Raw genomic sequence first — 18286 nt, 5'->3', positions numbered from 1 at the left:
AGATAAATTACTACCTTAGTGGCTAATTCTGAGGTCCAATGATAGTGCCCATGAGTTGTAGTTGTTATGATCTGGGGTACTATTTTTCCTCTCTGTGAGCTTTGTCATCTTTTTGAACTATCAGCAGTGCTTTCGAGATGCTCCCTAAGCATCTCACCATACATCACCGAATAAACTTATTTATAAATTATTTTTAGTTTAAAAGAATCTCATAAAATGATACAACAAGAGTTATTCAATTGTATGGATTATGATTCATAAAAATGCTAATTGCTATTCCCAATGTAAGTTTTGGATTCTTGACCTCCAGCAAGAAGAGCTTTATACCAAAGTCGTAAGGGAGAGAGAAAGTTCTTCGCAGTCAAGTGAGGAAGTGGTCAGTGATGGTAGGCAGGCAAAGTGCCCAGAGTGCTGTAAAGAGAAGGCATACTCTCTTAGCAATCAGCTCAAGTGGAATGGCTCCAAGTGTATGTATGTGAATCAGGAGGTACCTATGGGACAGCATTATGGAGGAGAAAGCTTTTATGCCCTTAATGGGAAATAAGTGTGCTTGGATGTCTCCCAGAAGTGCCCATTCACTGCACTGTGGGGAAGAAACAGGAACAGTGAGAAGAATGTGCAGGTTTTGGGCTGTGATCTCAGTGAATCCCAGAAGCATGGTGGGATAGCTTGTGTAACTGGAGTGCTGTGATGGATGGATATAGGCATTTTAGGAAAGACAAGTGAGAAAGAGGAGTCGTCCCATGTATGGGAGAGCATGGAATGCATGGAGAGCTGATGAATCACCTGGAAGCTTATGAGACAGTATCCTCTAAGCACATTTCAGTTCTGTGACTTCAAAGTAGACATGATATACTTCAGCATGTTTTCTACTAAAGTTTCAGCCCTACTACAGTGAGGTGTTTGACTTGAAGGTAAAGATGAATAAGCATCTGAAGCTTCCTGTAAGATATTTTTTCTATGAAAACAAAATAAATTAGAAAAATGGACTGAATAATTTTTATTGTTCCACTATGTGTATACTTTATGTATAATGTAGGTTCTGATATATTTTGGGATTGTAGTTTCTAAGTTCACACAGCTTGATGCACATATAAGGAAATTTTGAAACACCTGAGTTATATATATATTGAATTTGCAGTTGTATATAATTTCTGCAGACAGAAATCACTGACTTTGTTTTTATGTTTATGGTCTTAATTCACTTTTAGGTTCAGCAGTTTAAGCAAGACCCCAAGCCCTCTGGATGTCTTCATTCTGTTTTCAATGCACATACTGGAGATGAGGTCTTCTCCCATAATGAATATGGTCATCTTCAGGTAAAGAATGTGTGTGCATGTGTAAATGAAAGTCTGGATGACCTTTAATAATGTTACTCTTTTGATTCTTTGATGATGGAGCATCTCAGAATTTGTTTAGATTTGAGTTAGATGTGCTAACCACTGTAACATTGAATTTCTTTCTGCATCTTTTTACAAAAAGAACAGACTGTTTTCACATATAGTTCAGTAGTATATTTTGGTCAGAAGGTAGTGAAATACCTGCGGGAGTTTGGCGGTGAATGGTGTTTCCCTTTAATGATGCTGCTTTTTGAGACCAAATGACAGATGTCAGTAAATAATCCTGGTATTAAAATATTTGTAATAGTCAGTAAAATGAAAGATTTAGTGTGATTTTTGCAATGAACTCTTAATTTTTTTAATTAACATTCTCAGCTTAATTGTCCATAAGTCTGAGTAATTTTCATTCATAGCAAAGATTTAATGGACACTGTCAACTGCTTTATCTAGTTACAGATTTGTTGCTTATTATTCTGTACAGTGGTTTCTAGTCAGATTCATTGTATAACTAACTGCTCTATTCATTGTGCAATTGTCTTTAATTTTCTAAAGCACTGATGTACTTTTTTCTTCTTATCTTCAGATCCCTTTTTGCATTCTTAACTGTGTCCTTTTGTATTCCCATAAACCTATGTATTCTTAAGTCAGAAATTACTACTGAAATTATTCTCAAGTGACAGTAGGTTGACAATTATTCACAGTGCCAACATCACCAAAATATTTGTGTAGTAGAGGTATTGGATTCAGAAAACCTAAGTTCTGAGAAGAATGAATTTGGGAGTTATCCTAAGTTGACATTTTGACATATCTGGTGTATTTTTTTTTTATCGAAAGAAGGAAACAACAGTTTAGGGACCTGGGAAGCGTTGTATAATGGTTCTAAGCCTCAATTTTATATGAATGCACATTTCCTTCTGTCATCAGCAGATCTCTAGCAGTCAGAGGGTAACTGTGGGAAAGAAAGGAGTATGCTAAGTAGCTGGCCAGCCAATGTTGCTTTACTTGATGCTTCTCAGTTTGTATTAAGAAATTGAAGTTAGTGGTCTTTAAATCTTTTGGAGTTTATAGAATCTGAAAGTTGTTATTAATCTGATTGATTTATGATGAGAATCCAATTTATATTCTGGATAGTTTCTCAAAATTTCATATACTGAAGTTGTATTTTTATATGTCACTGAAGTAAGGTACACTTGCTTTCTCCATTGAAGATTTACAGATTCTCAATTTTGTTGTAATTCTGTGTAATAAAAGCAGTCTTACTTTGAGTAATTGATAGACTCTTACTTTGATTCATGGTAAACAAACATGATAGTGCTCGTCCAATATGGCTACTGAAGGTAGTGATTGTTAATAGTAAATGTCATGTATTGCAACAAAACAAAAGTTTTACACAAAGGTCATCATACTGTGAATGTTACAATTATACTTCTGTCATGTGATAATGCTAAAGATCCAGTTACATAAAGTGATCTGTTTTTCAGATATGCTGTGTGTACTGTTTGATATGTTATTTGCCTGTTGGTGAATTGCCACATATGTAAACTTGAGCAACTTATGACTGATATGACTTCCTATCAGTCAAAGCAGTATTCCGCAGCAAAAAGTATTTTATTTTTTACAATATAAATAATTTAGTTGTTACACTTTTTTTATTGTTACCACATCAATTTATATAGGATAATTAATATATTAGGATAATATTTCTGAAGAACCAAAACTAATCCTGTGTTGTACCAGTACCATCTTTATTATTAAGTTTGCATTTAACTTTTTTGTTTATTTGACGTAAATGTAATTATTGTTTCCATTCTGTCTTTAATTACTTCAGATAAATGCTGTGTCATTATTTCTCCTCTACTTGGTTGAGATGATCTCTTCGGGGCTGCAGATTATCTACAACACAGATGAGGTACAAAATGTTTTCTGATGTTATAGCATGCTTTGACTTGTCATTGCCAGCTCTGAATTAGTTGTTCTGGAAATGTACTGTAGATATTTTCCATTTTTATTGGTCCTCATTAAAGATAAATGCAATGGATGGACGGTAAAATAAATGAATAGTTAGCAAAGAGATGGATAGACAATGAGTCAATGTAGCATGACACTGGAAACTTTTATAGTTCCCTGATATTTATGAAAGATTCGTGGCTGACGCTGAAAAGGTCTGCTATGACAGTAAGTTTGTTATTATAATAATGTTTTGCTGGAATGGACAATTTTATATTATGGTAAAAAAAAAAAAAAAAGTGTTTATTCTGAAAGAAAAAATAATAGTCAGTGTGGCCTTGTTGAAGATAAAATTGTATCCTGATAACATGATGTTCTGCTCCAAAATGAGGCATGGTATTGAGACAGAGGTGGAAACTATGGATTTATTTTATTTTATTTTTCTTAATCTTGATATGTTTAAACTTTCCCTGGACTGCTGAACACTTGCTATGGTTTTGCCTTAAAAATGTTAAATGTAGTAATATTTAAAGGAATAAAGATTTATCCAGTCGTAGCATATTTGCTTTATATTTCTATAACGTAAATGTTGATAAATGACTTCTCTTTAGATAAAACTAAGAGATTCAACTTACCTCCTCTCTCATGACAACCTAGTTAGATCATGTGATAGCTTTGTATTATTTTTTCACAATTGCTATTATATCTGTGAAGAAGCAGATTTATTTATTTAGCTTGACATATAAATTATATTATCTTCCAGACATTTTCATTTAATTACAAAATCTTCAGAAAAATCATTGTCTATTGTCTCCTTTCAATGGATATTTTTCACTTCAAAAGCATATGCACTATTTAATCTACAAAAGACATTATGGCAATCTGTGAAATCTTAACTGTTCTTTTAAATACCAAAGTAAGCAATGAATTTTTCTGGGCAGTCTATGCCAGTGCCTCACCACCCTCTGAGTGAAAAAAAATCCACATAATATCTAATCTAAATCTCCCTTCTTTTAGTTTAAAACCATTCACTTTTGTCCTATTACTATCAGAAAACGGAAAAATTCGATCTCCCTCTTGCTTCTAAGCTCTTTTCAAGTACTGGAAGGCCTCTATGAGATCTCCCTGGAGCCTTCTCTTCACCAGACTGAACAAGCTCAGCTACCTCCGATTTTCTTCATAGGAGAGGTGCTGCAGCCCCTCTGAAATGTTTGAAATAATTCATTGGAAAAGTGATGTTGTCTTTAAAAGGATGGATTCACGGGATCTGTTGTTCCATAATTGAGCTCTTTGAGAATAATTAACATGGAGTAGGAAGGTCACTGTCAGTTCTAGCGCATGATAATCTTCCTATGGATAAAACTTATAAAATATCTTTTAGATTTTTAAGTTCTTTATTGAACACAATAAGCACCTTTTTTTGTTCCATTTTTTTTCTGAATGAATACTGTTTTGCTGGTACGCTGCATGGATGTAAACAATGACTTCACACTTGTCAGTGAAATAACAGCTTTATGTTAACAGTGCATCTCATAAAATACGTACATAAACAGATATTGGCAGAATCATGGACTCATAAGGGTTGGAAGGGACCTCTGCAGGTTATTTCATCCAACCCCCTGCTAAAGTAGGTTTCCTACAGTAGGTTGAGCAGGAAAGTATCCAGGTTGGTTTTGAATATCTCCAGAAAAGGAGATCAGGATAACGACGGACAACAGTGATTACTGAAAATAGTAGAAATGAAGGAGGGGTTTGTATGTTTGAAACAAACAAATACTACCTAATAAGTGTTGAAAAGCTAAAAACCTTGATCATGAAGAAACTGTTATGCTGCATATAATTCCTTACATTTGGAGAATTTGGACTTGCCAGTAGATGGGACAAGATCAAATTTTTTTGTTGCTTGAAGTTAAGTAGTAGTGGCTTTTAGATCTACTTGCTGCTGAACAGGAGTATGAAAGATATTACCTGTCACTCAGATTTAATGGTTCAGCAGAGTTAAGAGCTATTTCCACCTTTCAGCTCAAATTACAGTAGAGACATAATAATTTTTAATGGTTCCAGAGTTTACTGCTGTTTGCCAACATACTTTATTAGCAGAAGTCTTCAGAACTGTTTAAAGAAGAAATGGAATCGCAGACTCATAAGGGTTGGAAGGGACCTCTGCAGGTTATCTCATTCAACCACCTGCTAAAGTAGGTTTCCTACAGTAAGTTGAGCAGGAAAGTGTCCAGATGGGTTTTGAATATCTCCAGAGAAGGAGACTCCACAATCTCCCTTTGCAGCCTGTTCCAGTGCTCTGTCACTCTCAAAGTAAAGAAGTTTATTATCACATTTTTATGGAACTTCCTGTGTTCCAATTTGTCTCCATTGCTTCTTGTCCTGTTTCTGGGCACCACCAAAAATAACCTGGCCTCATTTTTTGACACTCACTGATTAGATATTTATAAGCATTAATGAGATCCTCCCTCAGTCTTCACTTCTCCAGGCTGAATAGTCCTTCAGCCTTTCCTCGTAATGGAGGTGCTTCAGGCCCCAGTCATCGTTGTATCCCTCCACTGGACATTCTCCAGAAGTTTTATTCTTCCTTGAGCTAAGGAGCCAAGAGCTGGGCACAGTACTCCAGATGTGGCCTCATCAGGGCAGAGTAAGGAGGGAGGATGACCTCCTTTGACCTACTGGCCCCACTCTTTTTAACGCACCTCAGGATATAATTGGCCTTCTTGGCTGCAAGGGCACACTGTTAGCTCACGGTCACATTATACACCAGGTTACCAGGCCCTTCTCTGCAGAGCTCCTTTCCAGCAGGTCAGCCCGTAACATGTACTGATGCATGTGGTCATTCCTTCCACTGTGCAGGACTCTGAACTTGCTCTTGTTGAACCTCATCAGATTTCTCTCTCCCCACAGTTGTTATTTCTAGCTGAGGTTCTTTTCTAGGAATTAGTATCTATGTTTTTGCCTATTTGGTTTATGCTGTTTTTCAACACAATATTTAAAGTAAGTCCTGAGGACACAACAGGATAGAACTGACCAAACCTTAGAACACACTGCTGTTTTCTTAATTGCTTAATCCTGTTATTTTTAAGAATGATGAAGAGAGTAACAATGGAATGGAAGAGTACTGCAGTGGGCATTATACATGCCTGTCAATTCTTCCTAAGTAGTAATTTGAAGGAGTTGCAGTCAGTGGTGTACTTCAGCCATTGCTTTATAGAAACGTTTTTCTTGAGCACTTGTTCATTGCTTACTTTGGTATTTAAAAGAACAGTTCAGATGTCACGGATTGCCATAATGTCTTTTGTAGATTAAATAGTGCATATGCTTTTACTTTGAAATCTGTGTTCAATTTTTTATTTTTATATTTATTTATTTATTGTGCTTCTCCTGTGAATTGTATGATGTATTTAGTCTTCCTTTTCCTAGACTGGGTTTTGAGCCAGTGCTAGCACAGTGGAAGGTGCTGACAGATGGTGGAATTTTGGCAGGCTGTCTGCATGGATATGTTTGTACACAGAACTCTTGGCTTATGAGGAAATCATTGTATACTAGGCTGCTTGTTGTCAGGCACTGCAACTATCAGTGAGTTATCCCCTAGTTGCATCTGTTTGTAGTTGAAAAATTAATTTAGTCTCATCTCTGCATCCATAGGAAAGAGAGCAGCATGTGATTGTGCAAGTGAGTGAACTTGATTGAAACACCTATGTATAAAAAATAATAACGGTATTTGCATTCTTTGATGCTTCATTCATATTCTTTATTACACCTTGCTCTTCACATGCTTGACTTATGGATAAATAAGCTTAATTTGCAATCCATAACTTCTGTAAGTGTTTTAGCACTGACTTGGTTATAATATTTACATATCCATGATAAGAATAATTGTTCTATGAAGGTTTCATTTGGAAACATTTTCTTCCCCTTTAGTTGCCTGCCCCTTCCTTTTCTGTAAATCTGCTATTTGGAAACTCCTAGTTAGTCTCATAACATATCCGTAACTGATCATTTTTCTCTAAAGTTCTGAGCAGTATCACTGGTGGAAAGTAATCAGCAAGATTTTATAGTGATGCTTAATGACATTATAGGAGAAGCCCCACACTGAATCACTGAGCATTCTAGCTTAATTCAAAGAAAGTACATTTTAATACAACCAAATGCTAAGTTATATGAAAGAACAGTACTGGGCATATATTAAGACTGAGGTGGTCTGTTTCCTTGAAAGTAGTAGCTATGAAAAGACTTGTGTATAAATAATTGCATATGAGCGTCCCACTGTGAAATTTTAGCAGTGACATGATAAATAGAGGGAAGGAAATTTAGAATGTTATATATCACTGGGGGATTGGTATTAGCATAAAGAGTGTATATGAAGTGGTAACATTTTAAGATTTAAAGAAAATAATAGAGAAAAAGACAAAACAGATATTCAGGTTATTTAAAACTGGGAGCCAGTGCCTTTCAACATTTCAGTGTTTCTATGACTCAGATGTTTGTCTCTTTTAATAGCGTAAATGAGGAAAAAGTGTCTGCTTAAGTGAGTCCCCAGCTATAGTTTCGTAACCTGAATATTCAGTTGAAGCATGTTGATCCAAGAAGGGATTTTAATTAGAATAAATTGGTTCTGGTTTTATTTTTGTTATTAAAGGAGTGTGTTTGAATTTGCATAAATATATATTATTATCTACAGCTAATTTAGTAGAACTTTCAGCATATCATATGAATTAAGGAGCAGCATCAAGATTTCTGTGCCCTCATTTTGAAGGATTTAATTTATCTTGCTCTCTGAAGCTATTTTTAGGATAAATCTGATTTAGAAGATCAAACTGCCACCTTTTTGGAGCTCTTGAAATATGTGTCTTGAATATGAAATCATTTTTGTCCCTGGCTCTGTAGGGGCTTCCACATAAATCACATTGCCACCAGATTGGGGGCAGATTTTAATGTTCAGTGACTGAAAACCATTTTTACAGAGAATATTTGATCTTGGGAACATCAAACTTTGAAAAGAATTTTGGATAGAAGCAAATCTGTCTTTCTGAGAAAGTGAACAACAGAAAATATGCTTGAATTTTCTTGAATCATTTTTTTCTTTTTTTTTTTTCCTCATAGGTTTCCTTCATTCAAAATCTTGTGTTCTGTGTGGAGAGAGCCTATCGTGTACCTGACTTTGGTGTCTGGGAAAGAGGAAGCAAATACAATAATGGCTGCCCAGAGCTACATTCGAGGTAAGTGAGAGGATGTAGTGCTCTCAGATAAGAGAAGTAAATGTGCTATGAATAAAAAAGAATTGATGTAATGAGTTAAAAAACAGTAAACAAAAACAAACAATGCAAAATAACTGTTGGCGCCTTTTCAGGAAATGTATAGGAAGTGAAGGTAAAGGTTCATGAAAAGTGACTAAATTAATGTTCTCTAAAAACCAAGATGTATTTTGGAAAAATGTGAAGTATAATTTCATCATCATGTGCATACTGAAGTAATCACATAGATACTTAGCTGTTTGAGTATTCAAATTACAATAATTATGTGCAGCTGCATGTGTATCATTCTGAAAATTATGTACAGGCCATGTGCAGAAGATCAAATTCACAAAAGTGCCTAGGAATACGCTGATTTAAATATGTATTGAATCATGGATTTAGATTTTTCTCATCTCTGCCGTGTTGGGAGGAAGTCATTGTATGCTGTGAAGTATAGGTTAGTGCACAGATTCTTTCCAAAAGAATGTTCTCCAGACTGTAGAAGTAATTGTATCCTTACCCCATCCCATATAACACCAAGAATGTTCTTACTGTTTTAATATTAAAATTTTAATATTAGAATGATCCACTTGACTCTAGAGGAATTGCCCATGTGCTGTGTATCTGTTTTTTTATAGCATGAATACTGTTTTCTTGAATTTTTGAGCTTCTATCAATAATAAAAGTGACTATACCTGTTGTTGATTGTCATAATAATCATGGGCTTGAAAATAAAGCAACTTTTTTCCAGCGTTTAAAGATGTTGCCATATGAATCCATGTTCCTCATTTCTAATTAATTTTTACTAGTTCACATAGAGATGTATGTTTTAAACTGTAAATATAGTGATGCCACTGCAGCAAAACAATTAATTAGGTATGTTTTTTCATGACCTTTGTGAAGCTTTAGTACCAGTATGAGAACTGAATACTCCAAGATATTGTTAACATATAATTTGTTTTATTCATTCGTTGTTTTTTACCTCTCTTTTGTCTATTAAGTTGTCAAATATCAGACTACAGGAGTCTTCATCTGGAGAATTATGTACCTCCTTCCACATCTCATCTCATACAAATTAGTGAAAGGAACTCTGAAACTCCTACATCTTGTACTGTTTGCAGCTTCCTGATTATTCAATATGTGAATTTCCTTGAGGGGAAAACTGGAGGAACATCTTCTAACCAGATGGAGATGGGCATGTTGTTTTGTCTTAATCTAGACTGGCATTTGTAGGTCAGTTTTTCTGAGGGAGAAGCTTTATGAGATTGATAGGCTAATCTAACACATCACTGAACTGGCACGAAAGGAAGTACAGAGATTTTTTTTTAAGAAGTAGACTTTGATCATCCAAAATAGATATAGCTCCTGTTTGTCTTTTCTTGTGTGCATGTTTGCACTCTGCCTTACTGTAGGGAACCAGGAGACAATTTTTTTTTCTCGTCATTAAAGGTCTCAAAAATCATAAAAATATGGAAGATGAGTAGGTGTAAAAAGATGTAATTAGGTATTGTGGAGAAAACTACGCTAAAATATTCTTTATGCTTGCTTTGTGCTACTTCTATGGCGTATCTACCTAAGCAATCTCTAAGAACATAATTCAAGAAGTGATTAGAACATATCGAGGCTAGTCATGCATGGTATTTATGTTTCCTCAGTGGTTATGGGCTGAAAATGAATCACTTAAATTTCAGTGTTATGAATGCTTGACTTCTGGACTTAGAAACTCAAGCTTCAAGTCTACGCAGAGCCTGTATTTGTGTTCAGAATTAGAAGTTAATTCTCATATTTAATTGAAAGTGACTTTCTTTGTAAAGAAGCTGTTATATAATACAAAGCCTGTGGATAATGATTGCAAATTGAGGCATATGTCACAAGATGTATATGTTTTATGTCTTTAGTCTTAATATTCTATCTAAATACATTTCAGAACACTTCTAATAAATGATAAATAGCAAATCACTCTGTGAACTCAGGTCTTCACTGATGTGTGTAAATTGATGTCTTTTACTGATTCATAGGCAAGATTTTTAACAGCTTTTATTATAGTGTAGTCCCATTCCCATATGGCTGAACTTCTGAAAAATTAATTTGTCCTATAACCATTTGATCAAGCAGCTCTCCAGGCATCTGCAAAATGTCTTTGACATTCCCCAGTTGTACTGTGGGAATAATGAAGTTACCAAAGTGTAGTATCCCCACATTCCAAATCCAAAAAACATGTTCTTGCACATCTCTCTGGTGTACTAGTATAGGTGTTGTTTTGCTGTAGAGTTGCTATAGTGTTGTTATTCCTTGTGTTTTTTAACATTTCTGGTAGTGTTTGATGTTCCAAATGAACTGCAAAGTTTTTGGATGGAAGTGGGAAATTGTGAATGGGAGGAGGATTAAAGATGTGTAAGGTTCTTTGAAGATTTTTCTTTAAGATGCATTTTCATTAGCAGTTGCTAAGACTATGCAAATTTTAGTGTTTCACAGGAGTTGGATGGGTCCTCTGGAGATCATCTTGTCCAACCCCCCTGCTAAAGCAGGTTCCTTAGAGTAGGTTATTTTAGATCCCTAAAGTTTATCCTCAAGTATTTTACTGAGAGCATAACTCATGATACAGAGAATTACAAATTATGTTTTGTTTAAGTGAATTTACTAATGCTTTTAGGAAACTGAAAGTATAATTTCTTTAGGTTAATTTCACCTTCCTCTGCTCCAGATGTTGATCTGGGACAAATGCAGGCTATGATTGCAGAGTTCTTCTTGATAATGCATGAGAAATCGCAATAATCTACGGAGGGCCCTGACAGTTGAAAAAAGACTTATGTCACACTCAACCCTAGAAAAGACAGAAATCAGAAAACTAGAAGCCTTGCTTTAGTCCCTGAAAAAGATCATGCAGTGATCTTTTTCTCTTGAAACCTGTTGAAAAGCCTATGTGCTCAAAAGTTATCATGAATTGTTTTTATGGATTTACTTGTCACAAGTCATGGTTAGTCAAACCTCATGGTACATTTGAAATCAGATATTCCTCCTTTTGTGAATCCAGATCAACATGTTATTATGTTGAAAAATTATTTTAACCATTACAAGCTTAATGCCTGAGACCTAAATTGAAAATTGTGACTAAGGAAATGTTCTGTTAGTTAACAAGGCCTTGAAATACGTGATGCCAGATGTCCAGTAGCAAAGTGAGAACAGAAGAGCTTTTTCCAGATGGTCTCTGGCATTTGATGATAAAGAAAGATGCTGAAAAGTAGTTTTCAAAAAAGCCACGAAATAACTCAAGTCTTATTTCATCATCAGTTTATTAAATGCGAGATGAAGCACACAATTTAAATCAAGAAAAGATGATAGCTATGAAAACTGTAAAGCATATTAAATTAGCCTGGACTTGAATTACAATATGCATAGTTTGTTGTGGCTCTATTTAGTCGTTTATCTGTTTGTTTATTTCTCCTCAGCTCTGTGGGATTGGCAAAAGCAGCTTTGGAAGCAATTAATGGTTTCAATCTCTTTGGAAATCAGGTAATAAAATTGTGGCTTTTTAAAATTTTTCTTTTTTCTTGAAAATCTGAAAGAAAAAAAAAAAGAGTTGCATGAACTTTTCTTGTAGTGGTCAGAAATTACTTTCTTAATAGCATAGTCACAGAAATAAATGCACAAATAAAGAAGCCTGTTTTGACTAGGAAATTTTAGAGCTATTCTAATGCCTGAGATGAAAATTGTTCTGTTTTAAATCATGTGTTGATGAAAAGCTGTAGCACCTATTATTGTCAGATTCTTTTGTTGTCTTTTGTGGCATAAAACAAGTGATTCTTCTAAATGAGCATTTCTGATGCTTACATGCTTTGTGGCACCTGTTATAATTTTTTTTAGATGTCCATTCACATGTTTTGGTGTTGGTTTTCTTTTCCTAAAAGCTGATTTTACACATTAAGAAGTAGGAACTAATAAGGATCTTAAGTAGTGATCATACATGATATATACATTGTCAGTATATCAGTAGCAACGTTTATCTGCATCTTTTACCTTCCCAATTTCAAGCACCAGTAAATGTGGCTGCTTGTTTTTTTCAAATATTTTACTAAATTCTAAAATGGATGAATAAATTGCTGAAGCAAAACCGGTTTAAATGCTCTGCAAATTTATTCCAAAGATATTCTGCATAAGCAGAAACCATTTTGACCTTCAGTCTGCAGCAGTCTGCCTTTGTGCTTAGCTCCAGCTGTGTTCCAATAGCTTTGAGAAATCCTGCTGAGCCCCTCAGGAGGGACTTGTTTGCATCTGCATCTACAGTAGTACAACCTGCATAAATCATCACTGGGAACAACAGGCTGTTCAGCCTTCCCATGCAGATTTTTCCACTCATGCTGTGGAACCTAATAAATATAAATGCATGTTACTGTATCCGTCCTTTCATATGTGCATGTATGTTGTATGTTTGTGTATCTCAGGATAGTGAAGTTTCCCTGTGCATTTGTGGTTGTATTCAGAGAAGACATGATGTTCACTTACTGGTAGATAATCACATTGAACTATTCTGTTGTTTTTTTTTTTTCTCTCTCTCAAAAAACCAAAATTATAGAAGCAGTAAATAGAAACAAAGTATTTCTGTCACAAATCACACTACTTTTTTTTTAATGTAGCAAAACACTGTTTAATCTATACTCAAATAATTCTAATTCATCTCCTGGTGTAATTCTTAGGTGCTAGGTAGAATAAAGAACAAAGAATTGGCTTTTAATGTGCTCTGAATTTTATATACTTTATTGTAAAGAGGAGCTCATGTTTTTATAATGCGATTCATTTTTCTCTTCGTTATACTAGAATTTATGCTGTTTCATAAAAAGTGAGAATTTTAAGAATACAGTCAAGGTATAAGCCTAACTGCTTCATCAGCAAAAGATGTTTCACACATTAATTTTTAACGTAACAGATAAATTGTCTCTTTGTTTAGTTTCTCATTATTTCACTTCAATATCCTATGCTAAACTTCTTAAATTTATTCCCAATCTATTGTGCGTATTTGAAACAATATTTATAAATTTAGATGAAGTAGTTTATATGTATTATTCTAGTGAAGGAATTCTTTAATTACTCTTAATTGTGCAATGACTGTAGCCAGATCTCAAAATCATTGTACTGTTATAACTGGTTGGTATGGAAGAACTGTTAAAGGAGCATGATTCTTTATACTTAGGAGGCAGTGTGAACTGATTGTCTTTCAGCTTACATAACTTCAGAAAATTAAGGTTCTGACTTGCTTCTTCACTCAGTTTAGTTATTTTTTGATAGAAATCCATGAACTTCCACAAGAATGTCTGGGAGTGACAGGTTCAGATTTTGGTCACTGTCATGGCAAAAATGCTCTTACTCTCTCCCTCTCTCTCCTTCTGGTAGCACTGACAAAAGTGGGCACTGCTTAGAGGAATGGCTTGAGAACGTCTTACAGACAGTGCATACATCCTTTCACTCTATCTGCAATGAAAATGAATATATGTAAAGAACTAATCCTCTTACACATACGTTCTTTTGTGTAAAACAGGCTTATGCATCATACAATAGAGTGTTAGCTTAGTTACACATCATTGTGTAGTAAGGTGGCTGAAATGGACTCCTTAAATGCATAATTAAAATTTGAGGTAATTTTCTTATTGAAATGTGATTAGAAACTAAGACTTGGAGACAGATTGCTTCTTTTAAAATCCCAATAAGAAAACCTAGAAAATAGTCTTTAAATGAATGTTTTATTTAGGTTGTGCCATCCAATATAAAGATGAACACTTTTGTTCTTCACCTACTTTTTTTTTTGCCACATTTTTTTATTTTTCTGCAAAGTAAGCTTGTGCTTGTGTGCAACACAACGACCAAAAAGCAAATCATTTTTATTTGCTACTGAAGTCCTTTTCCAAAGTGATACCTCAGGTGAATATCCAATTATTTGTATTGTAGCATATTTCAATGAAATATTCAACATCTCCACTTGGAACATTTCCATAATCACAGGGAGGGAAAACTACTTTTTTTTTTTTCACCTCAGTACAGCCATTGCTGATCAAGAAGTAATGGAAGATGTTATGACTTGAGTGTCATAATGATACATGATACAATTCATAATCAGTAATGGACAAAGCCAGCTAATTTTGTTTAGAATTTCAAGTTCTTTTCACAAAATATTTTGGATATATATTGTTCATTTCTTGATTAAAATTGCCAGCTACCAGAGTATTACCATTGGTAGAACAAAGAGCTAGTTAGTTTCACCAGGATATGCCAACCTTTCTTCATTTCTCTTTAAATAAATTTGCATTTACAGGGCTGTTCCTGGTCTGTTATATTTGTGGATTTCGATGCCCATAACCGTAACAGACAGACTCTGTGTTCATTGCTGCCCCGAGAGTCAAGGTCTCATGTAAGTAATTAGAGAAAATGTACAATAAAATCTCAACAGTATGGAGAGAAAACAAATGGATATGAACGTAACTTTAATTTTACAATGATCATTTTCTTCTGCTTAATAAAGATGGGCGTTTGTTGTTGTTAAATATGTGCTTGTTAAACATGACTGTGATGCAATACCGCGCTGAAGTGGAACTGTGATGGCACTCTTTTTTTTTTATGTATGTCGAGGTTAGAATGTTAGCCAGTTGGTAGCTTCCTAAATAATTTCAAAATGAAACAATGATGGTCTGCAGCATGTTAATTAGGATTGTAGTCTTGTTTTTATCCTGGTATCTGAGTTTCCATTATAAATTTACTGCCTGCATTTTTGAAGCTGCTAAAAGAAACTTTTAGCTTTTATTTGTTCTTTTGTTGAGGAAAAAAAAGGCTTTTAAGATTTGATTATCATAAATTGCAGAATATGGAGGATTTTTTTGTTATTATAAACTACTGTTACAAGTAAATATTTCATCAGTGAGTAAATCTAAGTAACATAAGTACAGATTAATTAAAAAAACCTAAATATGAAGAGCAGTGGAGTTCTACTTTTTCATCCTGCAATTTAATAGCATTTTTGTTCATGAAACAGACTATTAATCTTCAACATTAATGATTTCCTCATTACGTAGAAGAATTATAGCAGAGTTACAATGCTGTATAATCAAAAGGCACAGTCAGCTGATTTTTTTATGCGCTTCTAGAACTCCTTCGCTGTTTATTATTTGCTAGAGACTTGATATATGCCAACACAACCAATTTTGTAAGTTATTTGTACTAACTAATCTTCATATCCTCCTCACCACCACCCCATACGGCTTCATGTCAGTGATACTGTTGAAAATACAGTATTTTAAATTGTCTTAGATGTATCAGCAGGAAGGAACAAGAAAATCTCAGTTTGGATAACCTGATCTAGTGAAAGAGGTCCCTGCCCATACTGTTAGGGAGGAGCTAGATGATCTCTAAGGTCTCTTCCAACCCAAACCATTCTGTGATTCTGTAAGAATTAGAACTTAAAATTAACTTTTTGTACTTCTGTAAGCTTACTTGTAGTGGTAAGCTACATATCCTAGGTAGTAATTTTGGTGTGTTTTTAATTCACAGTAGTTGCACAGTGTTCCTTGAGCAATGTCATTTAAATTTTTTTCATGAAATGAAATCAGACAAGCCTGTTGTTACGGCACTTGGAGGAAATTAATGAAAAGCCTTTTCAGCAATGATTAAATAATCAGTTAACTTCTTGTGATTCTCTTTGAGCATAGTATGCACCAGTGTTGTTGTTTTCTCTAAGAATAACTTGGAGGATGTTTATTTGTTTCTAGAAACTTGGAGTTTTACAATATATTCATTTATACCTGCAGGTTATCAACTGTAAACTAGGTCACATTTTGAGTCAAATGAGTTGTCTTTTAAATCATATGTGTGAATACTGGGTTCCTAGTTTATTCTTTAACATTTTTAGGGGTCTTATTTTGCACATTATTCCAATATATTGGTATTATGATTTTGGTAAAGATTGTGTTTCAAATGTCTGCTTTACTGAGTAATTTAAACAGACTTTGTGCATCCAATAAATGTTGGAGATTTAATTGAATTTATAATATGTTTTTTTCTCTTCTCCTGCAGAATACCGATGCAGCTCTTCTGCCCTGTATCAGTTATCCAGCATTTGCTTTGGATGATGAGGTTTTATTCAGTCAAACACTAGATAAAATTATTAGAAAATTAAAAGGAAAATATGGATTTAAAAGATTTCTGAGGGATGGTTACAGAACTGCACTAGAGGACAAAACACGCCGCTATTATAAACCAGCAGAAATTAAGGTAAAGAAGACCTAGGTTTTGTAAAATGTTTAGGCCATGCTTAAAAAAATAGAGCCAAACAGACATCCCTTTTAGTATTTGCAATCTGAGATTCTAAATTGCTTCAAATGAAGGAGATGCATTTTGTAATTTGGCATGTGTGGTTTTGAGAGACTGCCAAGTCAGCAAGTTAGTTGTTGATTTGTTTTGTAATGAATGTGCTTCCATTTACATTTAGCATACAGATGATTTCACATAACAAATAAGGAAGTTATTTATCATTTTATTTAATTTCACAGCTGACTACAGTCTGAGTGTATAGAAAACAATTTTGCTTTTGACCACAGTGTTTATCAGTAAAAGGTATCTAAATTAAAATTTAATATTTTACTCACCAATAGTTTCTCAGTGGAAAATGAAACATAAATGATATAAATATTCTGTTTGAGAATTGGCCACAGCATATGTAAATGTACACTATACTGCCTGTATAATTTAGAGACTGTAAGCTAAATGAAGAGCTGGTGTCCTAAAATGTTTTGACATTCACTTTTGTCTTTTGTTGCTTTGAAATGGTTGTATGAGATATGGAAGTATGTTTTGTTAAACCAAATTGCTGAAATATGATTGATTTTTCTTCTTTTTAGCTTTTTGATGGCATTGAATGTGAATTCCCTCTGTTTTTTATTTTCATGATAATTGATGGTAAGTATGGCTTTATTTTCCTAGTCTACAGAGGCATTACAGAGATAAGTCCTTGGACAGAAGTTATAAAATCATATTTTTGCCCTGCACAAGCAAATTGTAACAAGTGACACTAAATATCTCACTGAGATTTTTAACCTTTATGGGTTGAAAAACACAAACAACAAAAAGAATACTCTAAAAAAATACCCCTCAAGCCAAAGCGTAAGAAACCTAAAAACCAAACCACCCGTATTTCATTATTTGTAATGTGAACTCTGGTTTTAGAATACAACTTGATATAATTTTATTTTTTTTAATGTCTGTGCTTCATGGCCATTTTACATATAGCCAGTTAGATTGATTAAAAAAAAAGATATATATAAAAAAAATACAACCACTACCAACAGACCTTGTCTTGAAGTTGGGAGATATAGCAGAAACATCCACAGGATGATTTCAGGATGGAAGCTAGAACTCATGTGGAAGGAATGTCCGAATTAGCAACTGAGTACAGATTACAGCCATGATAAAGATTTATTTGTTTTCAGCCTTGTGAATGGATGGAAATCTGGCTGGGTTTTCTAGCTTCTGTTTGTTCCCTTTGGTGTGTGAAATAGTTTTCACATGAAGATAGTGAGAGGCTACCTGCTGGGTGTATGTGTGCTTACCCATAGCTTCAGATGTTTTATTTGAACATTTAGTAAGGTTCCACAATTGATTTTTTTCTGAGGGAATATGTCACATTTTTCAAAAGCAGTGAAGCTCAAAACCCAGGAGAAAGGCATTGACACTTCATGCTGCTCTCTTGCATTTTTAAGAAGAACAAAAAATATAATTATC

The 18286-nt window shown here is 34.3% G+C and overlaps 1 protein-coding gene across 5 annotated transcripts in view; it reads left to right on the top strand.

Moving 5' to 3' along the window:
* PHKB (phosphorylase kinase regulatory subunit beta) overlaps nucleotides 1-18286 on the top strand; it is a 71256-nt gene that overhangs the window by 14099 nt on the left and 38871 nt on the right. For all 5 annotated transcript variants that reach the window (XM_090149962.1, XM_031614920.2, XM_031614918.2 and 2 more), the window contains 7 exons: nucleotides 1212-1319; nucleotides 3169-3249; nucleotides 8397-8512; nucleotides 11977-12040; nucleotides 14832-14927; nucleotides 16583-16780; nucleotides 17407-17464. In XM_090149962.1, the coding sequence (XP_090006088.1) occupies nucleotides 1212-1319; nucleotides 3169-3249; nucleotides 8397-8512; nucleotides 11977-12040; nucleotides 14832-14927; nucleotides 16583-16780; nucleotides 17407-17464 (721 nt within the window). The remainder of the gene's footprint in view (nucleotides 1-1211; nucleotides 1320-3168; nucleotides 3250-8396; nucleotides 8513-11976; nucleotides 12041-14831; nucleotides 14928-16582; nucleotides 16781-17406; nucleotides 17465-18286) is intronic.

This window comes from Phasianus colchicus, chromosome 13 (assembly GCF_987193195.1).
Source record: "Phasianus colchicus chromosome 13, bPhaCol1.hap1.1, whole genome shotgun sequence".
Lineage (NCBI taxonomy): Eukaryota > Metazoa > Chordata > Aves > Galliformes > Phasianidae > Phasianus > Phasianus colchicus.
This window is presented reverse-complemented; position numbering and strand designations above follow the sequence as displayed.